This window comes from Hyperolius riggenbachi, chromosome 4 (genome assembly GCF_040937935.1).
Source record: "Hyperolius riggenbachi isolate aHypRig1 chromosome 4, aHypRig1.pri, whole genome shotgun sequence".
Taxonomy (NCBI): Eukaryota; Metazoa; Chordata; class Amphibia; order Anura; family Hyperoliidae; genus Hyperolius; species Hyperolius riggenbachi.
Window position 1 is genome coordinate 376513868 of NC_090649.1, and position 21864 is coordinate 376535731.

At 45.8% G+C, this 21864-nt stretch overlaps 1 protein-coding gene and 1 long non-coding RNA gene across 2 annotated transcripts in view; one reads left to right on the plus strand and one right to left on the minus strand.

Moving 5' to 3' along the window:
- LOC137504087 (uncharacterized) overlaps nucleotides 1-13932 on the minus strand; it is a 29379-nt gene extending 15447 nt beyond the window's left edge. The window contains exons 1-2 of the long non-coding RNA XR_011019413.1: nucleotides 13857-13932; nucleotides 2134-2256 (exon numbers count right to left, since the gene is read on the minus strand). This is a non-coding gene — a long non-coding RNA (uncharacterized lncRNA). The remainder of the gene's footprint in view (nucleotides 1-2133; nucleotides 2257-13856) is intronic.
- Nucleotides 13933-14083: 151 nt separating this feature from the next.
- Nucleotides 14084-21864, plus strand: part of DESI2 (desumoylating isopeptidase 2) — a 29736-nt gene continuing 21955 nt past the window's right edge. Inside the window, exon 1 of the mRNA XM_068279564.1 lies at nucleotides 14084-14447. Within this exon, the coding sequence (XP_068135665.1) occupies nucleotides 14409-14447 (39 nt within the window). The 5' untranslated portion in view covers nucleotides 14084-14408. The remainder of the gene's footprint in view (nucleotides 14448-21864) is intronic.

The window sequence follows — 21864 nt, forward strand, 5'->3', positions numbered from 1 at the left end:
AAAATGAGGCTTCATCGTCTCAGCTGTGTGCATGGGAGACTGGGGGGGGGGGATAATTACCCAGAATTCCGTTGGCTTCTATGCATCCCAAATGTCTTGCATGTGGCCTATGGGACGCGTAGCAAGACTCACTACCGCACACTTCCTCCTTCTGTGCTAAAGCGCTAAACTAAAGCGCTTAGAAAAGTGCTTGTGTAAGCGCAAATTACAGGGTAAAGCTCATTAAAAATCACAGTATAAATAGCTCAGCGCTTGCGATTTATAATGTGAACAAGGCTTGTAGCTACCTATGGAGGGGTACTATGCTCCACTTAGTGGTCAAAAGAGAGAATACTTTTATAAAAAAAAATAAACACTTTGCAAATAAATGGTTATAAAATATACAGAAAACAATTATTGTATAACATAACACGAACCATGAAAATGTGTGCATTTTGGCTGGGTGATGGAATCATGCAGGCAAAATGTTACACAGATACACTTATGCTGTTCAAAGTCAGCAAACTGATGAGTGTAAACAAGTTTATCTTTAGTTACAGTAACTGATAATGAAAAGATAAACTTGTTTACACTCACCAGTTTGCTGACTTTTTCAAACCACTGTATATTAGCTTCTGTGCAAAAACATGCGTTTTCCTAAATGCAACCCCATATGATGTGCAGAAAACTGCATGCAGAAAACTGACAGATAAGCATGAATCCTGCCTAAAGGCTCATGATGTGATTTTTTTAAGTGATTGATTATCCTAACAACAGTCGATTCTGTGAGCGATGCGCAATCGTTTCCGCTGGTACATGTGTGCGATTACACAAATGACATTACGCAATGCATGCCGAATACAACCGCGCATTAAGGGCTCGTTCACACAATGAGCATTTGTGGGGGGTTTTAAGTGCTGGCTTTTAGAAATCTTCCTAAAAGCACTTGATTCCCTATGACAGTGTTCACATGTGCATGTTTCAATTTTACTAAAATCGCAAACACGCTACATGTACCATTTTCTGAGCGTTTGGCTCAATGGAAGGTAAAGGAAAATCGCAAAGCGCTTGAAAAAGTGCTTCAAATATCGATTTCCAGAACGCTTCTATGAATAAATGCATTGTATTTAATCATTTCTGGGTTAAAGAGTTTCGGGTTAAAGTTTAAAAAACATCGCTGAGCTAAAGCGCTTAGAAAAGTGCTTGTGTAAGCGCAAATTACAGGGTAAAGCTCATCAAAAATCACAGTATAAATAGCTCAGCGTTTGCGATTTATAATGTGAACAAGGCTTGTTGCTACCTAAGGAGGGGTACTATGCTCCACTTAGTGGTCAAAAGAGAGAATACTTTTATAAAAAAAATAAACACTTTGCAAATAAATGGTTATAAAATATACAGAAAACAATGATTGTATAACATAACACGAACCATGAAAATGTGTGCATTTTGGCTGGGTGATGGAATCATGCAGGCAAAATGTTACACAGATACACTTATGCTGTTCAAAGTCAGCAAACTGATGAGTGTAAACAAGTTTATCTTTACATTATCAGTTACAGTAACTGATAATGAAAAGATAAACTTCTTTACACTCAACAGTTTGCTGACTTTTGCAAACCACTGTATATTAGCTTCTGTGCAAAAACATGCGTTTTCCTAAATGCAAACCCATATGATGTGCAGAAAACTGCATGCAGAAAACTGACAGATAAGCATGAATCCTGCCTAAAGGCTCATGATGTGATTTTTTTAAGTGATTGATTATCCTAACAACAGTCGATTCTGTGAGCGATGCGCAATCGTTTCCGCTGGTACATGTGTGCGATTACACAAATGACATTACGCAATGCATGCCGAATACAACCGCCAGGACAGATTGGATCCTTAACCTCCTTAGCAGTAATCCCGAGTCAGGCTCGGGACAGAAAGCCGCAGAAAAGAATGGTAATCCCGTGCCAGAGTGGGTTTCATGCAGGAGCTGCTGCAGACCTCTCTGATGTATGTTTGTCTTCTTGTTTTTAGGGTCTAAAAGCTTGTGAAAAAATTGTATGGCTTTTAGAAATTAAATCTGGAAATAATCATAACACCAGGAAGGTTAAGGTTGCCGATGACTCCCGAGCAAAGTACCGCAGTCGTTTAACCTCTCGTACGCACCTGTCGTGTACAGTCGCATGCTCCCACAGGTAGGACGGTGGATCAGGGAGCGCTCTCAGTTGGGAGGCATCGCTGTGAGGGTCTCCGATCCATCTTCAGGTGAGTATTCAGCTTAAAGAGACACTGAAGCGAAAAAAAACTATGATATTATGATTTATATGTGTAGTACAGCTAAGAAATAAAACATTACGATCAGATACATCAGTCTAATTGTTTCCAGTACAGGAAGAGTTAAGAAACTCCAGTTGTTATCTCTATGCAAAAAAGCCATTATCTCTACGACTTTCAAAAGGGCTGTTTTCTGACTTTTATTATCTCAACTGTTAGTTAACTATTTACTTTTTCTCTGCCAGAGGAGAGGTCATTAGTTCACAGACTGCTCTGAAAGAATCATTTTGAATGCAGAATGTTGTGTAATCTGCACATATTAGAGAATGATGCAATGTTAGAAAAAACACTATATACCTGAAAATAAAAATATGAGAATATTTTCTTTGCTGCTAATCTTCTAGTAATTATTCATAGTACACAACCAATTCATTATATCATATATTTTTTTTCGCTTCAGTGTCTCTTTAACACCTCCATGGCGTTCAATTTCCCCAGGATTTTTGGGCAAAAAGTTATAAAATTAGCGTTCATAACCTTTTTTTTACCTGTAACTTGCCAAAATGTGTCAAGTACACTGTGCAGGAGAGTTTTGACGTGTATGTATGTCAATACTGTTCACAGCATGTTTTGTATTGACGTGCATATCTGTCAATACTGCTAGGGAGGTTAAAGGACAATTGAAGTGAGAGGGATATGGAGGCTGCCATATTTATTTATTTTTAAACAATGCAGATTGCCTGGCTGTCCTGCTGATCATCGACTTTCAGCCATAAGCCTCGTACACATGGCTAAGTCGGCTAAGCTGTGCGAGAACGACCGCCTCAGCCGACAATCAGGCATTTGTACGGCACCTGAAGACCCCCGACCCCCAAGCGATCTGCTGGAAAGAGACCCAACCCAAGCAACGCCAATCTCCCCACCGATCCGATCGTTTGTGCCACCCCTGCGCCTCCCACGTGACGTCACGCATGCACTGCTCGTCATTCCTCTGTCATTCCCCCGCACAGCAACACAGTACGTCGTTAACTACACAGCTGACACGCATGTGTGCATCCAGGCCCAGCAAGGGGATCAGGTGCTGATCCTCAATGGGTGACATCAGTTGACAGTGTGTACGAGCCCATAGACCATGAACAACCATATGCAGATCAGGTGTTTCTGACATGTGTCAAATCTGACAAGATTAGCTGCATGCTTGCTTCAGGTGGGTGATTCAGACACTACTGCAGCCAAATAAACCAGCAAGACAGCCAGGAAACCGGTATTGCTTAAAAGGAAATAAATATGGAAGCCTCCATATAACTCTCACTTCAGTTGTCCTTTAAAACTGGGGGACAGTGAGGCAGATTAGCTAAAATGTGACGCACTACTTCACTAGTCTGGAAGCTGCTGCATTTATAAATGTAGTAGCAGCCGCACTAGTGAAGTAGCGCGGTTACGCTACACACACATTGTGCAGCACTTCAAAGGATCGTGGGTAACACAAGAGCGCACACTATGCTAACTGAACCATGTGTAGCGTGCGCTTGTTAAAATTAACTTGCGCCGACAAGCGCGTTACATTTAGTGAATCTACCTCTAAAAGTTCATACACGCCTACCAGCTATCTGTCCAAGTATCTGCCAAACTTGTCTGTTAAGCCCCATACAACTTTTGGTGTAAAATAAGTTGAAACAACTAAAACAAGTATTTTGCTATTGTTCAAACAGCTGATGAGACTGATAAGAAGTCAATCCAACTGTTGGAATGACTTCTTATCAATCTTATAAGCTTTTTGAACAATAGCAAAATACTTTTTTTTTTTTCAACTTGTTTCACAACAAAAGCTGTTGGACATTTGTGCTGCATAAAAGAACGCTGTTGAGCGTGTGTATGGGGCTTAACAGACAAGTTTGGCAGATAGTTGGACAGATAGTTGGTAGGTGTGTATGAACCTTAAGACTCTTAAATCTCAAGTGACTGCCATTGTTTACCAAAAGATTCATTTATTTATAAGATTTTTAATCACTAAAGGTGGCCATTAACAGTACAATCCCATGGCCAATCGGTCATTTCCAATCATCGCGGTATTCGATCGGAAACAATCGGTAGTACCCATTAATATCTGAAATCCTGCTAACCAATCTGATCAAATTGATGGAATCGATCCGAATTTGGAGGAGAATTCTATCATTAGCTATGCAGCACAGCGATGGTGGCAGGATTTGCCCCAAGTTATGCAAATCTCATTATGGTATTCTGGAAAAAGTTTCATAATTGGTCCCAGAATCCATTCGGGGCAAACCTTGCCCTCTATGCCACATATATAGACGATGTGATCGTCATATGGAAGGCTACTGAAGAGCAATATTTGTATTTTGTGAGTTACTGTAACAACAATAAGGGGATAGAATTCATCTATGTACGAGACAAAATGGAACTAGTTTTGATTTGGAGCTGTCCCATAATGGAATGATCAAAATTATATGCTAAATTCACTTTAAGCCCACCAGTGGAAACTCCAACCTCCATTAAAGGAGCTGCCATCATTCCCATTGGAAGTCCAATATCCCCCAGAGTCGGTTTTGCAGACACTGGAGGAACTGTACTGAAAATTTGGATTATTTGGATCAAAGCCAATCGTTGGTTGATACATTTTGTGTAAAGGGATATGACAGGGTTGGTATTGTTAAAGCTAGATGAGTTTTTACATTGAAACATTCACCTACATGAGGAAGTGAACAACCTGGGTCAGGATGCCAGAAATAAACTGGAATTTTGTACAAATTATATATATGCCGACATATATATGGCATTACAGTAGAATCCCTTTATAGTAAACTCCAAGGGACCAGAAAAAGTAGTTTACTATATCAGAACCGTATAAATAAAAATAGGAGAATCCTTAGAGGACCCTCTGTTAAAAAAAAACATGCTGTAACCCAAGCTATTGGTTGCTTTAAGAAAAACTAAGGCCCGGTTCACACTTGCGGTTCTCTGCCAAACGGACCGGATGACCTGACCGGATCCGGACCGGATCCGGATCGGAACCGTACGGTTCTGATCCGGATCCGATCCGGATCCGGTCAGGTTGCATCAGGTGTTCATCAGGATGCGATCCGGATCCGTTTGGCAAAAGTTAGTACAAACCAAATAAAAATGTTGGGGTCTGGGAGGTCAGCAGAAGGGGGACCTGTGGAATCAGGCCCTCCGCTGTTTAGCACTCACCTCCACCTCCGACATGCTGCCAACATCTCCAGCTCGTTTAAAGTCACTGCTGCTCCACTCCAAAATGCTTGCCCATGTGTCCCCATCCAAAATCGCCGCAACAATCCGCATAGGAAGTGGGGTAGAACATCCGGATTTTTAGCCAGTGTGTTGTGCGCTCTCCGGTTCTCATAGCTTTGTATTGGCCGGATGGTGCAGTCCGGCTCCGCCCCGGATACGGCTGCCGGAGGAGCCGGACCAAAAAATAGCGCAAGTTGGAACGGTCGCCGGAGTCCGGATCCGGTCCGGCTCCGGTCCGGCAGAACGGACGCATGTGAACGGACGCATAGGCTTTCATTGCTATGCCGTGCGTCCGTTCCGTCCGTTCTGCAAGCGGTCCGGCTCCGGCACGGCGATTCCGGACGGCCACCGCTAATGTGAACCGGGCCTAAATGTGTTAAGTACCGGTATTTAATTGCACTGTGTAATTTAGGCTCAAACTTGGGAAGTGAGGCATCGAGTAAAGTGTGCAACGGAATCAGGGGCAACTTTAGATACAAGAGCTCAGGTGTGGGAGTTGCTCCTTTTTAACCCATAGATTATCAACCTTTAGTGGATATTAGTGGCCAGATCATTCAGATCCAACAACCTATTTACTGTATGTAAATGGGCAGGACCGCCTGGATTCGGCGGGCTAGATTTAGTGAGCACAAATGGAGTAAAAGTAGGTTCACACTAGGTCCAGAAACGTATCCGTGGCTCCGTTTTTCAAACCTGATCAACACCGGAGCCAAGGACAGCAATGTTAAAAATACCAGCTGTCTTTACCCAAACAAAAAACTGACCCATTTTCAAAACCTGAACAGAAGGTCCGGATCTGCTGCATTTTCACGGACCGCATATGGATCCTGATACATGCAGGGGTAGTGAAGGGCAATAGGAAAAAGGATCCCCCTGTACACAGCCCCCTCACCTGGGTCCCCCTTATCCCGCTGCCCTCCATATAGTTTCTGCTTAAAATACTTTAAAAATCTGTTATACAGCAAGTGGCGAGTGGGGGAACTTACTTCTTTGCTCTCCACCACTCGCTGCATCACATCCTGTATGCTGCCCAATGAAGTACAGAGGGCGGCATTACAGAAGTGACGTGGCGAGCAGTGGAATGCAAGGAAGTCAGTTCCCCGCTCGCTTTATATCATTGATTTTTAAAGTATTTTAAGCAAAAACTACTGTAGTTGGAGGGGGAGCGAGGAAGGGGGAACCCAGGTGAGGGAGGGGGGGTCGACCCCCCTCCCCGCTGCAACCCCCCCTTCCTGGCTGCTACCCCTTCCAACATGGCGGCCCCCTTTACCCATGGCCAGGGCTGGGGATACATTTTCACGGACTGGAAAACGGGGAGGAAAAAATGTATTTACAAAAAACAGATCCGTTTCAAACGGATCCAATCTGGAATGGACAAGTGTGGACCTTGCCTAGATTCTCCAAGCTCACCATCTCTAAGCATCTTGTGGAGTTTCATGGAAGTAGCACTGAATCTTTGAGCCTTATTGGTCTTGAGTGGGTTCCAGTTTGTCTCCTGGTGAACATTTTAGACGTTTATGTTCCTGAGAGACAAACTGGATTTATAAATTAGACACCCTGGCCCCAAACGAGTTAAATAAAGATCTAGATATCAGCACTTTGTTTTATTGATGAATAGTTGTAGTCGTTTTGGCATTATTGTTTATTTATAGAGTCTATTTAGGATGATTATTAGATATTACTCCCCCTCCGCCCCTTTTTAACTGTGTTGTTTATACAATGCAAGGGAAGATGAAAGCGTAGTGATTATGTGAATTGTACTCCAGCCGTCTTTTTTTTAGCCACGAGATGGCTTAGCCCCTGGCCGCAGTATTGACGTTTACATAGCCTTGACTTCATATAAATTAAATCAGCAGGTGTAGGGGAGTCACCTGAGGAAGGGGGTATTCCCCGAAATGCGTAATGACCAGATCTCTCAGTGTGTGGTAGGACTGCGTGCAAGTTGGAGGTTCATCTCCCTTTTCACGACCTAGGGTTGTTCAACACTACTGGCCACAGCGCTTGCTCCAGCATCCCACTTGAATTGCATGCCTGACTCCACTCTTCACAGGGTAGGTTTTTCTTATATGTGTCTTTTTAAAAAGAAATGTGATATTATGCCATTGTGGCGCGTTAATGTGTGTCTTTGGCTAGATGCACACATAGCAGAAATGCTAGATTTGCGGAAAACACTGTGTTTTTGCCACTAATGGAAGTCTATGGGCCACAGAAAAAAAAAAAAAAGGCGTGCGTTTTCAAAAATGCTGGTTTTGTTGCATAAACTTCAAAAACGCAGCAAAAACGCACATAATGAAAGTCAATAGAAACGCAATGGTATGCGTTTTACATGCGTTTTTCTATGCAATTTATGAAAAAAAATGTTTTATCAAGTATTTCAGCCTCCTTTTGTCTTCCTACTGATTTGCATAAAACGCATTAAAAAATGCTAACGCAAATGCATCAAAAATGCAGTCAAAACGCAGCAAAATCGCACAAAACATAAAATGAAACTTGACATAAAACGCAGTGTGTCATGTTACGTTATGTGTGCACCCAGCCTCAATGTTTTTTAGTTGATTCCGGTTACACCACTGTTGGCCTGGCTTGCTTTAAAAAAGGGAGCCTTAAAAAACCTAATACTATCTAGGCCCTGGATAGTACTGGTGTCTAGAGCTTCCCTCTTCCCAATTTAGCTTCCCTGGTGTCTAATGGTTTGCTTTTCCCTCCCCAATATACCAGTTGCTTCCCTGGTCGTCTAGTGGTTCCCCTCCACAGTATAGCTTCCCTGGTGTCTAATGGATCCCCTCCTCCTCCCCTTTATAGCCTCCCTGGCCTCTAATGGTTTCCCCCTACCTTAATAAAGCAATACTGAAGTTAAAAATAATAATTAAAAAAAAAGATACTTACCTATGGAGAGGGAAGGCTCTGAGTCCTATAGTAGGCTGGGGGGAACCACCTGGCTACCTATACTAGGCTGGGGGGGGGGGGAGCACCTGGCTACCTATACTAGGTTGGGAGGGAGCGCATTGATACCTATACTAGGCTGGGGGAGGAAGCACCTGGCTGCCTATGCTAGGCTGGGGAGAAACACCTGGCTACCTATACTAGGCTGGGGAAGCATCTGGCTACATATATGGGGGGGGGGGGGGGGGGGGCATCTGACTACATATACTGGAGGATGGGACATCTGGCCATCTATACTGGTGGGGGTGAACTGCCTATACTGGGGAGATATTTGGCTACCTACATTGGGGGAGGCGACAATATATTTATGACATCTGGCTAACAGTACTGGGCTGTGGGGCACTCATCTGAATATAAAAAGGGGGAATACCTCTGACTTTACCATGGGGATATCCGGCTAACTATACAGGTGGGGAGGGGTTAACATCAACAGGGGGCCAGCTGTGCAATGAGGGGACAGCGAGAGGTCCGGAAAGGCTCAATGGGATCCAAAGCCTTCCCCTTACATAAGTATCTACGGTAACTTGTTTTTATACAATGCTTCACTTCAATTATTTTATCTGGGGAAACACGGCTACTTAGCTCTAGTGGCATCTGGCTACTTAATTCTTTTATTTTGAAGCACCTGGCTACTTAATCATTTTAATTTGAGGCATGTTACTATTTAATTATTTTATCTGGAGGTATGTGTCTACTGAATAAGTTTGTCAGGATGCATGTGATTACTTTATCCTTTTATCTGGACGCATGTGATTACATGATTCTTTTATCTGGACGCATGTGATTACATGATTCTTTTATCTAGAGGCATGTGACTATTTTATTCATTCACCTGGTGACATGTGACTAGTTAATGAAGCAAGTGATTACTTGATTGTTTCTTGTTTATTTTTTTCTGGAGGCATGTAATTACTTAATTCTTTAATTTTAATGAGAATCTTGTAACACCCCCCACCCTGGGCATACTTACCTCGGGAGGGGGTAGCCTATGGATCCTAATGAGGCTTCCCCCATCCTCCTAAGCCTCAGGCATCCAGTGCCATCTCCCCCCAAAAAAAAACAGCCGACAAGGATGTAGTGCCGGCAATATTTACCAAACGCGATCCTGCGCAGGCGCATTAGCGGCTTTCCGATCAGACTCAGGCGGAAATAGCCAAGCCCGATCGGGGATAATAATAATAATCCGAACATTTATATAGCGCTTTTCTCCTGTCAGACTCAAAGCGCTCAAGAGCTGCAGCCACTGGGACACGCTCAGGAGGCCACCCTGCAGTGTTAGGGAGTCTTGCCTTGAACTCCTTACTGAATAGGTACTGACCCTAGCCAGGATTCGAACCCTGGTCTCCCATGTCAAAGGCAGAGCCCTTAACCAGTACTCTATTCAGATGCTCTACTGCACAGCCGCGAGTCACCTGTAAAGCGGCCCTCGGCGGGCTTGGCTATTTCCGCCTGAGTCTGATGGGAAAGCGGTTACTGAGCTTGCGCAGGATCACAAGAGGAAACGTACCTCGCCGGTGTTTGCGGGCTGCCAGCCCTGGAACAGAGGAGGACGAGGAAAGCCTTATTAGGATACTGCTCATGCACGGTCCTGAGCTGTGCGCACCCTGATCATGCTCCCGATTTTCGCTTACTAGGCAAGTGCAGAACGCTCCCAGCCGCGGGAGCACTGTGAGGAGAGTGTGGCCGGCTAGCATTGCGGGGGTTGCCGCTACATGACAGAGGGACTTGGACCGATGTTGTGGGCACAGGATGACTCCAGAGGGCTGCAAAAAAAAGCCTCAGGTAAGTTAAACTCACTGTTTTATTTGTCTTAAAGGATACCAGAGGTCAAACATTTTAGAGAAATGGGGTACAACAGACATATTTATTTTATTTATAAATCGCCAACATATTACGCAGCGCTGACATAAACGGGGGAAGCAGGCATATACTATCACTTGTGCTGATGCCCACAAGTTCTCCTCTCTGCCCCCCGAAGCTTACCTAACAGCCACCAGAAAAGCCCCTGGGATCCACTTCTGGTCGGCCGGGTCAGTCTCTAGTCCGCAGGCGCTGGTCGGTCTGCGAGTCCTACATCATGGCCAGGAGCGCACTGTGCATGCGCATGACAGCAATACATCGTACACATGACTTCAAATACGCATGCACTGTAGGACACACAGCCCGGCCAGCGCCTGCGCACTAGAGACCGGCCTGGTTGAACAGAAGTGGATTCCAGGGGATTTTCGGGGGGGCTGTTGGGTAAGCTATGGGGGGCAGAGAGGAGAATGGGAGGAGCCGTGGGCATCAGGACAAGTGATATATAGTATATGCCTGCTTCCCCCGTTTCTTTAAAACATTTGACCTCTGATATCCTTTAAGATTTCCTTTAATTTTGGTATCTGGGGACCACACATCCGTCTTATAACAGTAGCGCGGCCCACAGATAAAAGCTGTGCTGCTCGTATTGTATAATGATTAGTGGTCTTCTATTGCCTGCTGGACTTGGACATTCCAATTTTCGTGAATACCTTTTCAATACAAAAATCAGGAGGCTGGGGGCCCCAAATTCATTGCTTTGCCTAGGTCTCTGTATGTAGTGATGGGCGCACGGGTAGAAAACTAGCTGAATTCGCGATTCTAATGAGGTTTAATTGCCTCAGGTGTGTGCATAGGGACAGGGGATTAATTACCCTGATGTCCGGCGCTTCTATGCGTATCACATGCTCGCACGCGTCCAATGGGACGTGTTCCACGACTCAATACTGCGCACTTCCTCCTTCAGCTGGAACTTCACGGTATTGAGTCATGGAACGCATCCCATTGGACGCGTGCGAGCGTGTGATAAACATAGAAGCGCCGGACATCTGGGTAATTAACCCCGTCCCCCATGCACACACCTGAGGCAATTAACCACCCTGGCGTTCTGATAAGATCGCCAGGGAGGCTGCGGGAGGGTTTTTTTTAAATTAAAAAAAAACTATTTCATGCAGCCAACTGAAAGTTGGCTGCATGAAAGCCCACTAGAGGGCGCTCCGGAGGCGTTCTTCCGATCGCCTCCGGCGCCCAGAATAAACAAGGAAGGCCGCAATGAGCGGCCTTCCTTGTTTTGCTTACACCGTCGCCATAGCGACGAGCGGAGTGACGTCATGGACGTCAGCCGACGTCCTGACGTCAGACGCCTCCGATCCAGCCCTTAGCGCTGGCCGGAACTTTTTGTTCCGGCTGCGCAGGGCTCAGGCGGCTGGGGGGACCCTCTTTCGCCGCTGCTCGCGGCGAATCGCCGCAGAGCGGCGGCGATCGGGCAGCACACGCGGCTGGCAAAGTGCCGGCTGCGTGTGCTGCTCTTTATTTGGCGCAAATCGGCCCAGCAGGGCCTGAGCGGCAGCCTCCGGCGGTGATGGACGAGCTGAGCTCGTCCATACCGCCCAGCTGGTTAAGTCTCATTAGAATCACAGATTCGGCTAGTTTTCTACCCATGAGCCCATCACTACCTGTATGGTCTTAATCCGTCCCTGCAACCTGGGACAGTCCTGTCCAAAATCGGGATGGCATAGTTGGACGAGGCAGGGATTGTTGGCGCTGCTATAGCACTAATGCTATAGTCCGCACCTGCACACAGGTAATTACTTCTCTCAAGTTGCTACAACTTGTAATTTGTGCGGCAGCAGGGTGAGCTTTCAATTCGACTCACCATGTACTACGGTGACCATACGTCCCGCTTTACCCGGGACACGTCCCGCCTTCGGGGGGCGCTGTCCCAGGCTGCATGAGGTCCCGGGAAACGTCCCGCTTTCAGCCGCGGGACGTCCCGGCCTTGGGACTCCGGCCGCCGTACATTGCATGAACTGGCAGCGGCTTCTATAGACGCCGTGCCAGTTCATAGCCCGCAGCCCCGCTCTAGCCTCCTTAGTCTTCCTCTTCCGGCAGAGCAGGGCTAGGGGAAGATGGCGCCCGAAGCCCTGTACTGGAGACTATTTGTGTCTCCAGTACAGGGCTTCGGGCGCCATCTTGCTGTAGCCCTGCTCTCCCTGTCAGCGCGGGAGACTGCAGGAGGATCGTCCGGGAGCAGCGCGCCAGAGGCCGGGTGAGGAGACTTCTGTCAGGTGAGTAAATTCCTTTTTTTTCCAGGTGAAATGTTAGCCCACATTGGGCTCTATTCTCAAAGACTTCCCGCATGCGGTAAAGTACATGCGGGAAGTTTGCACCCAAAATACCGTCAAGTTGGAATTCTCAAAATGTTCCGCATGTTTTTTCCGCATGCTGAAAAAGTGTGGTAAAAGTGCGGGATTCATGCGGAAAAATTTCCGCAAAAGTCGGTATTTTCCGCAATAAAAGATCAATTCTCAAAAATGTTCAGGCGCATCATTTCGTTGTTAATTACCGATTTTTTATCACCTACAAGTAGTAGGTGATATATTCCGCATCCCATTGACTTTAATGAAGTGTGGAGGCTTAAGGTCTGTGCTTGCTGGACTTTCATTTTTTTTTTTAAACACTTTTTCATGCGACCTGTTTACCGCATCATTCCTGCATGAAAATAATGGCTGTTTCCGCATCTTTTTTTCCCGCATGCGGAAAACATGCGGAAAATATTAGTGAATGTGGAAAAAATGCGGAGTTTACTGCTGGCGGAAATATAGCGGTAAAATTTTGCGGAACTTTTGGCTCTTTGAGAATAGAGCCCAATGCGTTTATTTTGTGCTAACATGTTTGCCCACATTGCGTTTATTTTGTGCTGAAATGTTTGCCCACATTGCGTTTATTTTGTGCTGACATGTTTGCCCCCATTGCGTTTATTTTGTGCTGAAATGTTTGCCCCCATTGCGTTTATTTTGTGCTGAAATGTTTGCCCCATTGTGTTTATTTTGTGCTGAAATGTTTGCCCACATTGCGTTTATTTTGTGCTGACATGTTGCCCACATTGCGTTTATTTTCTGGTGTAACTGTTGCTGCATTTATTATTTAATGGTCAAAGTTGGCTATGTTTGCTGCTTTGGGGTTATGGTATACTATTAAATAGCATCACAGTTTCTGCACACCCATTATGCGAATCCTCGTTTGACCACATCATGGCGACGGCGTAAGCTTTTTTATGCCTCGCTGTTACTTCATTACATTAGCTCCGCCCGTACAATGTCATGGCCACGCCCATTTCTCAGTGCGCCGCAGCCCCCTCACCATTTTCCAAAGCGGCGCGCGTAGCGTGCCATGCCCCCCTCCCAGGTTGAACCCACAAAAATCTGGTCACTCTACATGTACACTTGTTGAGAAGTAGTAGGCAACATGGAACAAAGGCTACCTAATACTGGTACTTTTTTGAGGGGAGGAGGGCAGCCAAAATGTTGCTATGGGGCAAAGAAATTTCTAGCCATGCACCTGCACACGTGCTAATTATTCAAACTGATCAAAAAGGTATTCACTTCCTAATTTAAATGATTAGTCCTATGCAATAATCCGATTCTCTGAGACCACAGAAAGCAAACGTCTCCACTCTCCTCCAGTGGCAAACTATGTAATGAGCCGCCCCGGCTCCCGTAACTATCCACATTGTTCACATGAAGGCCGCAATGTAACCGACAGGCGGCGGAAGAACAGCCTACTGGTGCGCCGGAACTGCTGTGACGTCGTCATTGTTTAATCCCGGTCATGTTACTATAACGGGAGTGTGACTGGGAGCTGCGGAGAGGATGTGGCTTATAATCAGGTCCAGCAGGCCTCTCCCTCTCTTCCGTCACAATCATTGTATTCGCCAGAGACCCCCGGCATTTCTGTAATCAGCTGTCCGCCTAGCCCTGCCTCACTGCCGGGTCATGAGCTGCCGTCTCCTCCGCCGCCCTGTCTTGTCCTCTGAAGCTCCGCTGTGACCGGCACATCAGCGTACACCCGCGGGAAGGAGGCAGAGGGACAGACTGCTTCCCGGGGCCTTGTGTGGGTGACAGCAGGACGGACTGGAAGTGTATGTATGAAGAGAGATGGCCAACCAGCCTGTCATCCTCAATGTATATGACATGGTGAGTGGACATCCTCTGCTGCCTGCTTTACCTCTCTACCTATGGATAGGTATCTGTAGATGCTGGTAATAGTTCAGAAACTAATGACAGTGCAGCAAGGAAAAAGACAATAAGGGATAATTATGACTGTATGTGCTTTTTGCCTATCTACAGATAACTGTTTATTGGTAAATTAATTGCGTTGTTCAACCACATAAGGACCTGATAAGTATTCAACAAACTATATTGATAAGTATTCAACAAACTGCGCCTGGGGCAAGGGACCTGTCTGCCCCTTCCCCCCCCCCCCCCCCCCCCCCCCGATCCGTCCCTGTTCACCAGAGCCTTTTTTTTTCCATTCAGACCACTGCAGCTTTAACGGTTTATTGCTCGGTCATACAACCTACAATCTAAATGCATTTTACCTCCTTTTCTTGTCACTAATACAGCTTTCTTTTGGGGCTATTTGATTGCTGCTGCGATTTTTAGTTTTTATTATATTCATCAAAAAAAGACATGAATTTTGTCAAAAAAACTTTTTTTTCAACTTTCTGTGACAAAATTTGTCAAAGTAAAATTTCTGTATACATTTTTGTCCAAATTTATGATGATAGAAACATCTGATATGCATATGTTAATTTTGGGTCTGTGGCTAAAAGTATTGGAGGCAGAGGATCAGCAGGATAGCCAGGCAATTGGCATTATTTGTTAAACCACTTGAGGACCACAGTCTTTTCGCCTCTTAAAGGGAGGGTTCAGGGAGTGGGAAAAAAAAATCCATATCTACTTACCTGGGGCTTCCTCCAGCCCGTGGCAGGCAGGAGGTGCCCTTGCAGCCGCTCCGGAGGCTCCCGGTCGTCTCCGGTGGCCGCCCTGACCTGGTCAGGTCGGGCTCTTCTGCGCTCCAATCTGCGCCTCACAGGGGGCGCGCTGACGTCATCTGACGTCCTCCGGGCTGTACTGCGCAGGCGCAGTAGTTCTGCAACAGAAGAGAATGATGTGGGATAAGCAGCAACTCAAGTAGTAACTACTTGAAACACTATGCCGGAGCCTTGCCTCAGCTGGATTGCTCGTACAGCTTGTATCCCATTGAACGTAAAGAAAGAGACGGCACTCCACTGGCTGCAATCAAGATGCTGTGTATTCACAAACTTGTTCTTGTTCGTGAATACACAGCATCTTGATTGCAGTAGTTCTGCGCCTGCGCAGTACAGCCCGGAGGACGTCTGATGACGTCAGCGTGCCTGTGTGGAACGCAGAAGAGCCCGACCTGGCAGCCGGAGGGGTCGGCCACCGGGAGCCGGCGGAGCGGCTGCGAGGGCACCTCCTGCCTGCCACGGGCTGGAGGAAGCCCCAGGTAAGTGGATATGGATTTTTAATTTTTTTTTTTTCCCACTCCTAGAACCTTCCCTTTTAAAGCGGACTCAAATCAAACATTTTTTTTAAATCAAAATATTTAGTTGCACCACTCTGACACATACAAAGATAAATAAACACGCCTTCAAGCCTGTGAGCATTTCAGTGCATGCTTTTCACCCTTCTCTTTTGATAGCTAGTGTTATACAGGTGGCAGCCATTAGCAATTCCTCCTTTGCCAGACACTATCTACTACACCAGTTTGCCGGATTCTGTCCCGGCAATATGAAAGGAAGGGAGGGGTTTCTCCAATAAATGTAAAATATTTTATTTTTGTCGTCATGCAACTGAAAAAGAATGCTATTTATTATTATAATTTAGAAAATAGATTTTATTTCTGAAATCTTGTATTTTTAATTTGGGTCCACTTTAAGGACCGGAGCCTTTTTTTCCATTCAGACCACTGCAGTTTTCACGGTTTATTGCTCGGTCATACAACCTACCACCTAAATGAATTTTACCTCCTTTTCTTGTCACTAATACAGCTTTCTTTTGGTGCTATTTGATTGCTGCTGCGAGTTTTAGTTTTTATTATATTCATCAAAAAAGACATGAATTTTGTAAAAAAAAAAATAAAAAATGATTTGGTACTTATCCGTTAGCTGGGCGCATCCGGCAGGTGGCGACAAAACTCCACCAGAGTTACATCTTTCCCTACTATCCATGTCGGCCTGGAGGGGGAATAGTAATTAGCGCCACCTGCCGTATGCGCCCGGCTAACGGATAAGTACCAAAGATTTTTTTTTTTTTTTTACTTTCTGTGCTGACATTCTTCAAATAAAGTAACATTTCTTATACATTTTTTTGTCCAAATTTATCGTGCTACATGTCTTTGATTAAAAAAAAAAACATTCAGTGTATATTTATTGGTTTGGGTAAAAGTTGTAGCGTTTACAAACTATGGTGCCAAAAGTGAATTTTCCCATTTTGAACCATCTCTGACTTTTCTGAGCACCTGTCATGTTTCATGAGGTGCTAAAATTCCAGGCTATTATAAATACCTTCCAAATGACCCCATTTTGGAAAGAAGACATCCCAAAGTATTCACTGAGAGGCATGGTGAGTTCATAGAAGATTTTATTTTTTGTCACAAGTTAGCGGAAAATGATTTTTATTGTGTTTTTTTTTCACAAAGTGTCATTTTCCGCTAACTTGTGACAAAAAATAAAATCTTCTATGAACTCACCATACACCTAATGGAATACCTTTGGGTGTCTTCTTTCTAAAATGGGTTCATTTGTGGGGTTCCTATATTGCCCTGGAATTTTTAGGGGCCCTAAACCGTGAGGAGTAGTCTTGAAACCAAATGTCGCAAAATGACCTGTGAAATCCTAAAGGTACTCATTGGACTTTGGGCCCCTTAGTGCACTTAGGGTGCAAAAAAGTGCCACACATGTGGTACCGCCGTACTCAGGAGAAGTAGTATGTGTTTTGGGGTGTATTTTTTACATATACCCATGCTGGGTGGGAGAAATAGCTCTGTAAATGACAATTGTTTTTTTCCCCACCCAGCATGGGTATGTATAAAAATACACCCAAAACACATACTACCGTATATACTCGCATATAAGCCGACCCGCATATAAGCTGACCCCCCAACTTTTCCCTGAAAAACCAGGGAAAAATGGTGGACCCCCATATAAGCCGGGGGTAGGAAATGCTGGATTGGTGCAGCCCCCCCGTGTGTCCCAGTATAGCTAGTATAGTGCCCAGTATAGCCAGTATAGTGCCCAGTATAGTGCCCAGTATAGTGCCCAGTATAGCGCCCAGTATGGGTAGGTAGTGCCTCAGTTTAGCTAGTATAGTGCCCCAGTTTAGCTAGTATAGTGCCCAGTTTAGCCAGTATAGTGCCCAGCATAGGTAGGTAGTGCTCCCCCCGCGGCCGCCGCTGCTATTAACTGCTTAGGCAGCGGCCGCTTCCTAATCCGCGTTCCCCCTTCTGAACTTTCAGAGTGTATCACAGCAGCACGCCCGGCGCTGCTGCTGTGACGATGCAGAGTGCAGGAAAGAGCGCGGCTCCCTATAGCGGCGATCAGTATCGCCGTTACCAGGGGAACCGCTCTTTCCTGCCCCCTGCATCGTCACAGCAGCAGCGCCGGGCGCGCTGCTGTGATACACTCTGAAAGTTCAGAAGGGGAACGCGGATTAGGAAGTGGCCGCTGCCTAAGCAGTTAATAGCGGCTGCGGGGGGAGGGAGGGAGCGGGGCGCGGACCACCCACCACTAGACCACCAGGGAACACTTGCATACAAGCCGACCCCCCCCCCCCAACTTTTGACCCCCTTTTTGGGGGTCAAAAATTCGGCTTGTATGCGAGTATATAAGGTACTTCTCCTGAGTATGGCGATACCACGTGTGACACTTTTTTGCAGCCTAGGTGCGCTAAGGGGCCTAACGTCCTATTCACAGGTCATTTTGAGGCATTTGTTTTCTAGACTACTCCTCACGGTTTAGGGCCCCTAAAATGCCAGGGCAGTATAGGAACCCCACAAGTGACCCCATTTTAGAAAGACACCCCAAGGTATTCCGTTAGGTGTATGGTGAGTTCATAGAAGATTAAAAAAAAAATTGTCACAAGTTAGTGAAAAATGACACTTTGTGAAAAAAAAACAATAAAAATCAATTTCCGCTAACTGTTGACAAAAATGAAATCTTCTATGAACTCGTCATACACCTAACGTCTTTTTTTCTAAAATGGGGTCACTTGTTGGGTTCCAATACTGCCCTGGCATTTTAGGGGCCCAAAACCGTGAGTAGTCTAGAAACCAAATGTCTCAAAATGACTGTTCAGGGGTATAAGCATCTGCAAATTTTGATGACAGGTGGTCTATGAGGGGGCGAATTTTTGTGGAACCGGTCATAAGCAGGGTGGCCTCTTCCATGACAGGTTGTATTGGGCCTGATCTGATGGATGGGAGTGCTAGGGGGGGTGACAGGTGGTGTTCGATGGGTGTCTCAGGGGGTGATTAGAGGGGAAAATAGATGCAATCAATGCACTGGGGAGGTGATCGGAAGGGGGTATGAGGGGGATCTGAGGGTTTGGCCGAGTGATCAGGAGCCCACACTGGGCAAATTAGAGCCTGATCTGATAGGTGTGCTAGGGTGTGACAGGTGGTAACAGGAGGTGATTGATGTGTGTCTCGAGGTGTGATTAGAGGGGGGAATAGATGCAAGCAATGCACTGGCGAGGTGATCAGGGCTGGGGTCTGAGGGTGTGGGCGGGTGATTGGGTGCCCTAGGGGCAGATAGGGGTCTAATCTGATGGGTAGTAGAGACAGGGGGTGATTGATAGGTGATCAGTGGGTGATTAGATGGCAGACCAGCTGTAAACAATGCACTTTGGAGGTAATTTGAGGGTAGGTCTGCAGGCGATCTGATGGTGGGGAAGGGTGATCAGATGCCCGTAAGAGGCAGGTTAGGTTCTGATCTGATGGGAGGCAGTGACAGGTGATTGACGGGTGAATACAGGGGAGGATAGATGTATACTGTACATGGGGGGGGGGGGGGGCCTGGGGGGTGTGTGTGTGTGTGTGTGTGTGTGTGTGTGTGTGTGTGTGTGTGATCAGAAGCCCACAGGGGGCAGTTTCGGGACTAATGAAAAAAATAGCACTGAGAGATAGTGACAGGGAGTGATTGATGGGCGATTAGAGGGGTGTTTGGGTGCAAACAGGGGTTTGAGGGGTGGGGGGGGTCTGAGGGGTGCTGTGGGCGATCAGAGGGAAGGGGGGGGGGGGAAGCAGTGTGCTTGGGTGCTTACCTTCGTGGCTGCAGCCCTCGACCACTGGGACCACCAGGGCAGGAGGCAGCCTGTATAATACCCTTTGTATACATTACAAAGCGTATTATACACTTTTTTTTGCGGCGATCTGTCAGCTAGTAACCCGCCGGCATTTCCGAGCGGCCGGCAGGTTACAGCGTGAGGTGGGGCAGAGCCTGGCGCCGGCGGCTGATCGCGTCACGAATGACGTGATCGCCGCACAGCCACGCCTGATGCCGCTGCCGCCTATGGGCATATTGCAGTCGTTTGGGCCCAGCCCTTGCCGCCGCCCATCGGCTTAAAGGGAAGGTCCAAGCAAAAAAAAAATGAGTTTCACTTACCTGGGGCTTCTACCAGCCCCATGCAGCCATCCTGTGCCCTCGCAGTCACTCACTGCTGCTCCAGTCCCCCGCTGGCAGCTTTCTGACCTCGGAGGTCAGGGCCGAATTGCGTACATTTTTACACTTTCCCGCTAGTGCAGGAAAATTAACACATACATTTTTACGCGTTAGTGGTGCAACGCGTACATTTTTGTTCCTGCACTAGCTGGAATGCGTAAAAATGTATGCAATGTGGCCCTGACCTCCGAGGTCAGAAAGCTGCCAGCGGGGGACTGGAGCAGCAGTGAGTGACTACGAGGGCACAGGATGGCTACATGGGGCTGGTAGAAGCCCCAGGTAAGTGAAACTCATTTTTTTTTTTTGCTTGGACCTTCCCTTTAACCACTTGAGGACCTAGGGCTTTCTACCCCTTAAGGACCGGCCACTTTTTTTCCATTCAGACCACTGCAGCTTTCACGGTTTATTGCTCGCTCATACAACCTACCACCTAAATGAATTTTGGCTCCTTTTCTTGTCACTAATAAAGCTTTCTTTTGGTGCTATTTGATTGCTCCTGCGATTTTTACTTTTTATTATATTCAGCAAAAAAGACATGAATTTTGGCAAAAAAATGATTTTTTTTAACTTTCTGTGCTGACAGTTTTCAAATAAAGTAAAATTTCTGTATACATGCAGCACGAAAAATGTGGACAAACATGTTTTGGATAAAAAAAAACCCATTCAGCGTATATTTATTGGTTTGGGTAAAAGTTATAGCGTTTACAAACTATGGTGCAAAAAGTGAATTTTCCCATTTTCAAGCATCTATGACTTTTCTGACCCCCTGTCATGTTTCATGAGGAGCTAGAATTCCAGGATAGTATAAATACCCCCCAAATGACCCCATTTTGGAAAGAAGACATCCCAAAGTATTCACTGAGAGGCATAGTGAGTTCATAGAAGATATTATTTTTTGTCACAAGTAAGCGGAAAATGACACTTTGTGAGGAAAAAAAAAAAAAAGTTTCCATTTCTTCTAACTTGCGACAAAAAAAAATGAAATCTGCCACGGACTCACCATGCCCCTCTCTGAATACCTTGAAGGGTCTACTTTCCAAAATGGGGTCATTTGTGGGGTGTGTTTACTGTCCTGACATTTTGGGGGGTGCTAAATTGTAAGCACCCCTGTAAAGCCTAAAGGTGCTCATTGGACTTTGGACCCCTTAGCGCAGTTAGGCTGCAAAAAAGTGCCACACATGTGGTATTGCCGTACTCAGGAGAAGTAGTATAATGTGTTTTGGGGTGTATTTTTACACATACCCATGCTGGGTGGGAGAAATAGCTCTGTAAATGACAATTTTTTAATTTTTTTTTACACACAATTGTCCATTTACAGAGTTATTTCTCCCACCCAGCATGGGTATGTGTAAAAATACACCCCAAAACACATTGTACTACTTCTCCCGAGTACGGTGAAACCACATGTGTGGCACTTTTTTGCACCCTAACTGCGCTAAAGGGCCCAAAGTCCAATGAGCACCTTTAGGCTTTCACAGGTCATTTTGCGGAATTTGATTTCCAGACTACTCCTCACGGTTTAGGGCCCCTAAAATGCCAGGGCAGTATAGGAACCCCACAAATGACCCCATTTTAGAAAGAAGACACCCCAAGGTATTCCGTTAGTAGCATAGCGAGTTCATAGAAGATTTTATTTTTTGTCAAAAGTTAGCGGAAAATTGATTTTTATTGTTTTTTTTCACAAAGTGTCATTTTCCACTAGCTTTTGACAAAAAATAAAATCTTCTATGAACTCGCTATGCTACTAACGGAATACCTTGGGGTGTCTTCTTTCTAAAATGGGGTCATTTGTGGGGTTCCTATACTGCCCTGGCATTTTAGGGGCCCTAAACCGTGAGGAGTAGTCTGGAAATCAAATTCCGCAAAAT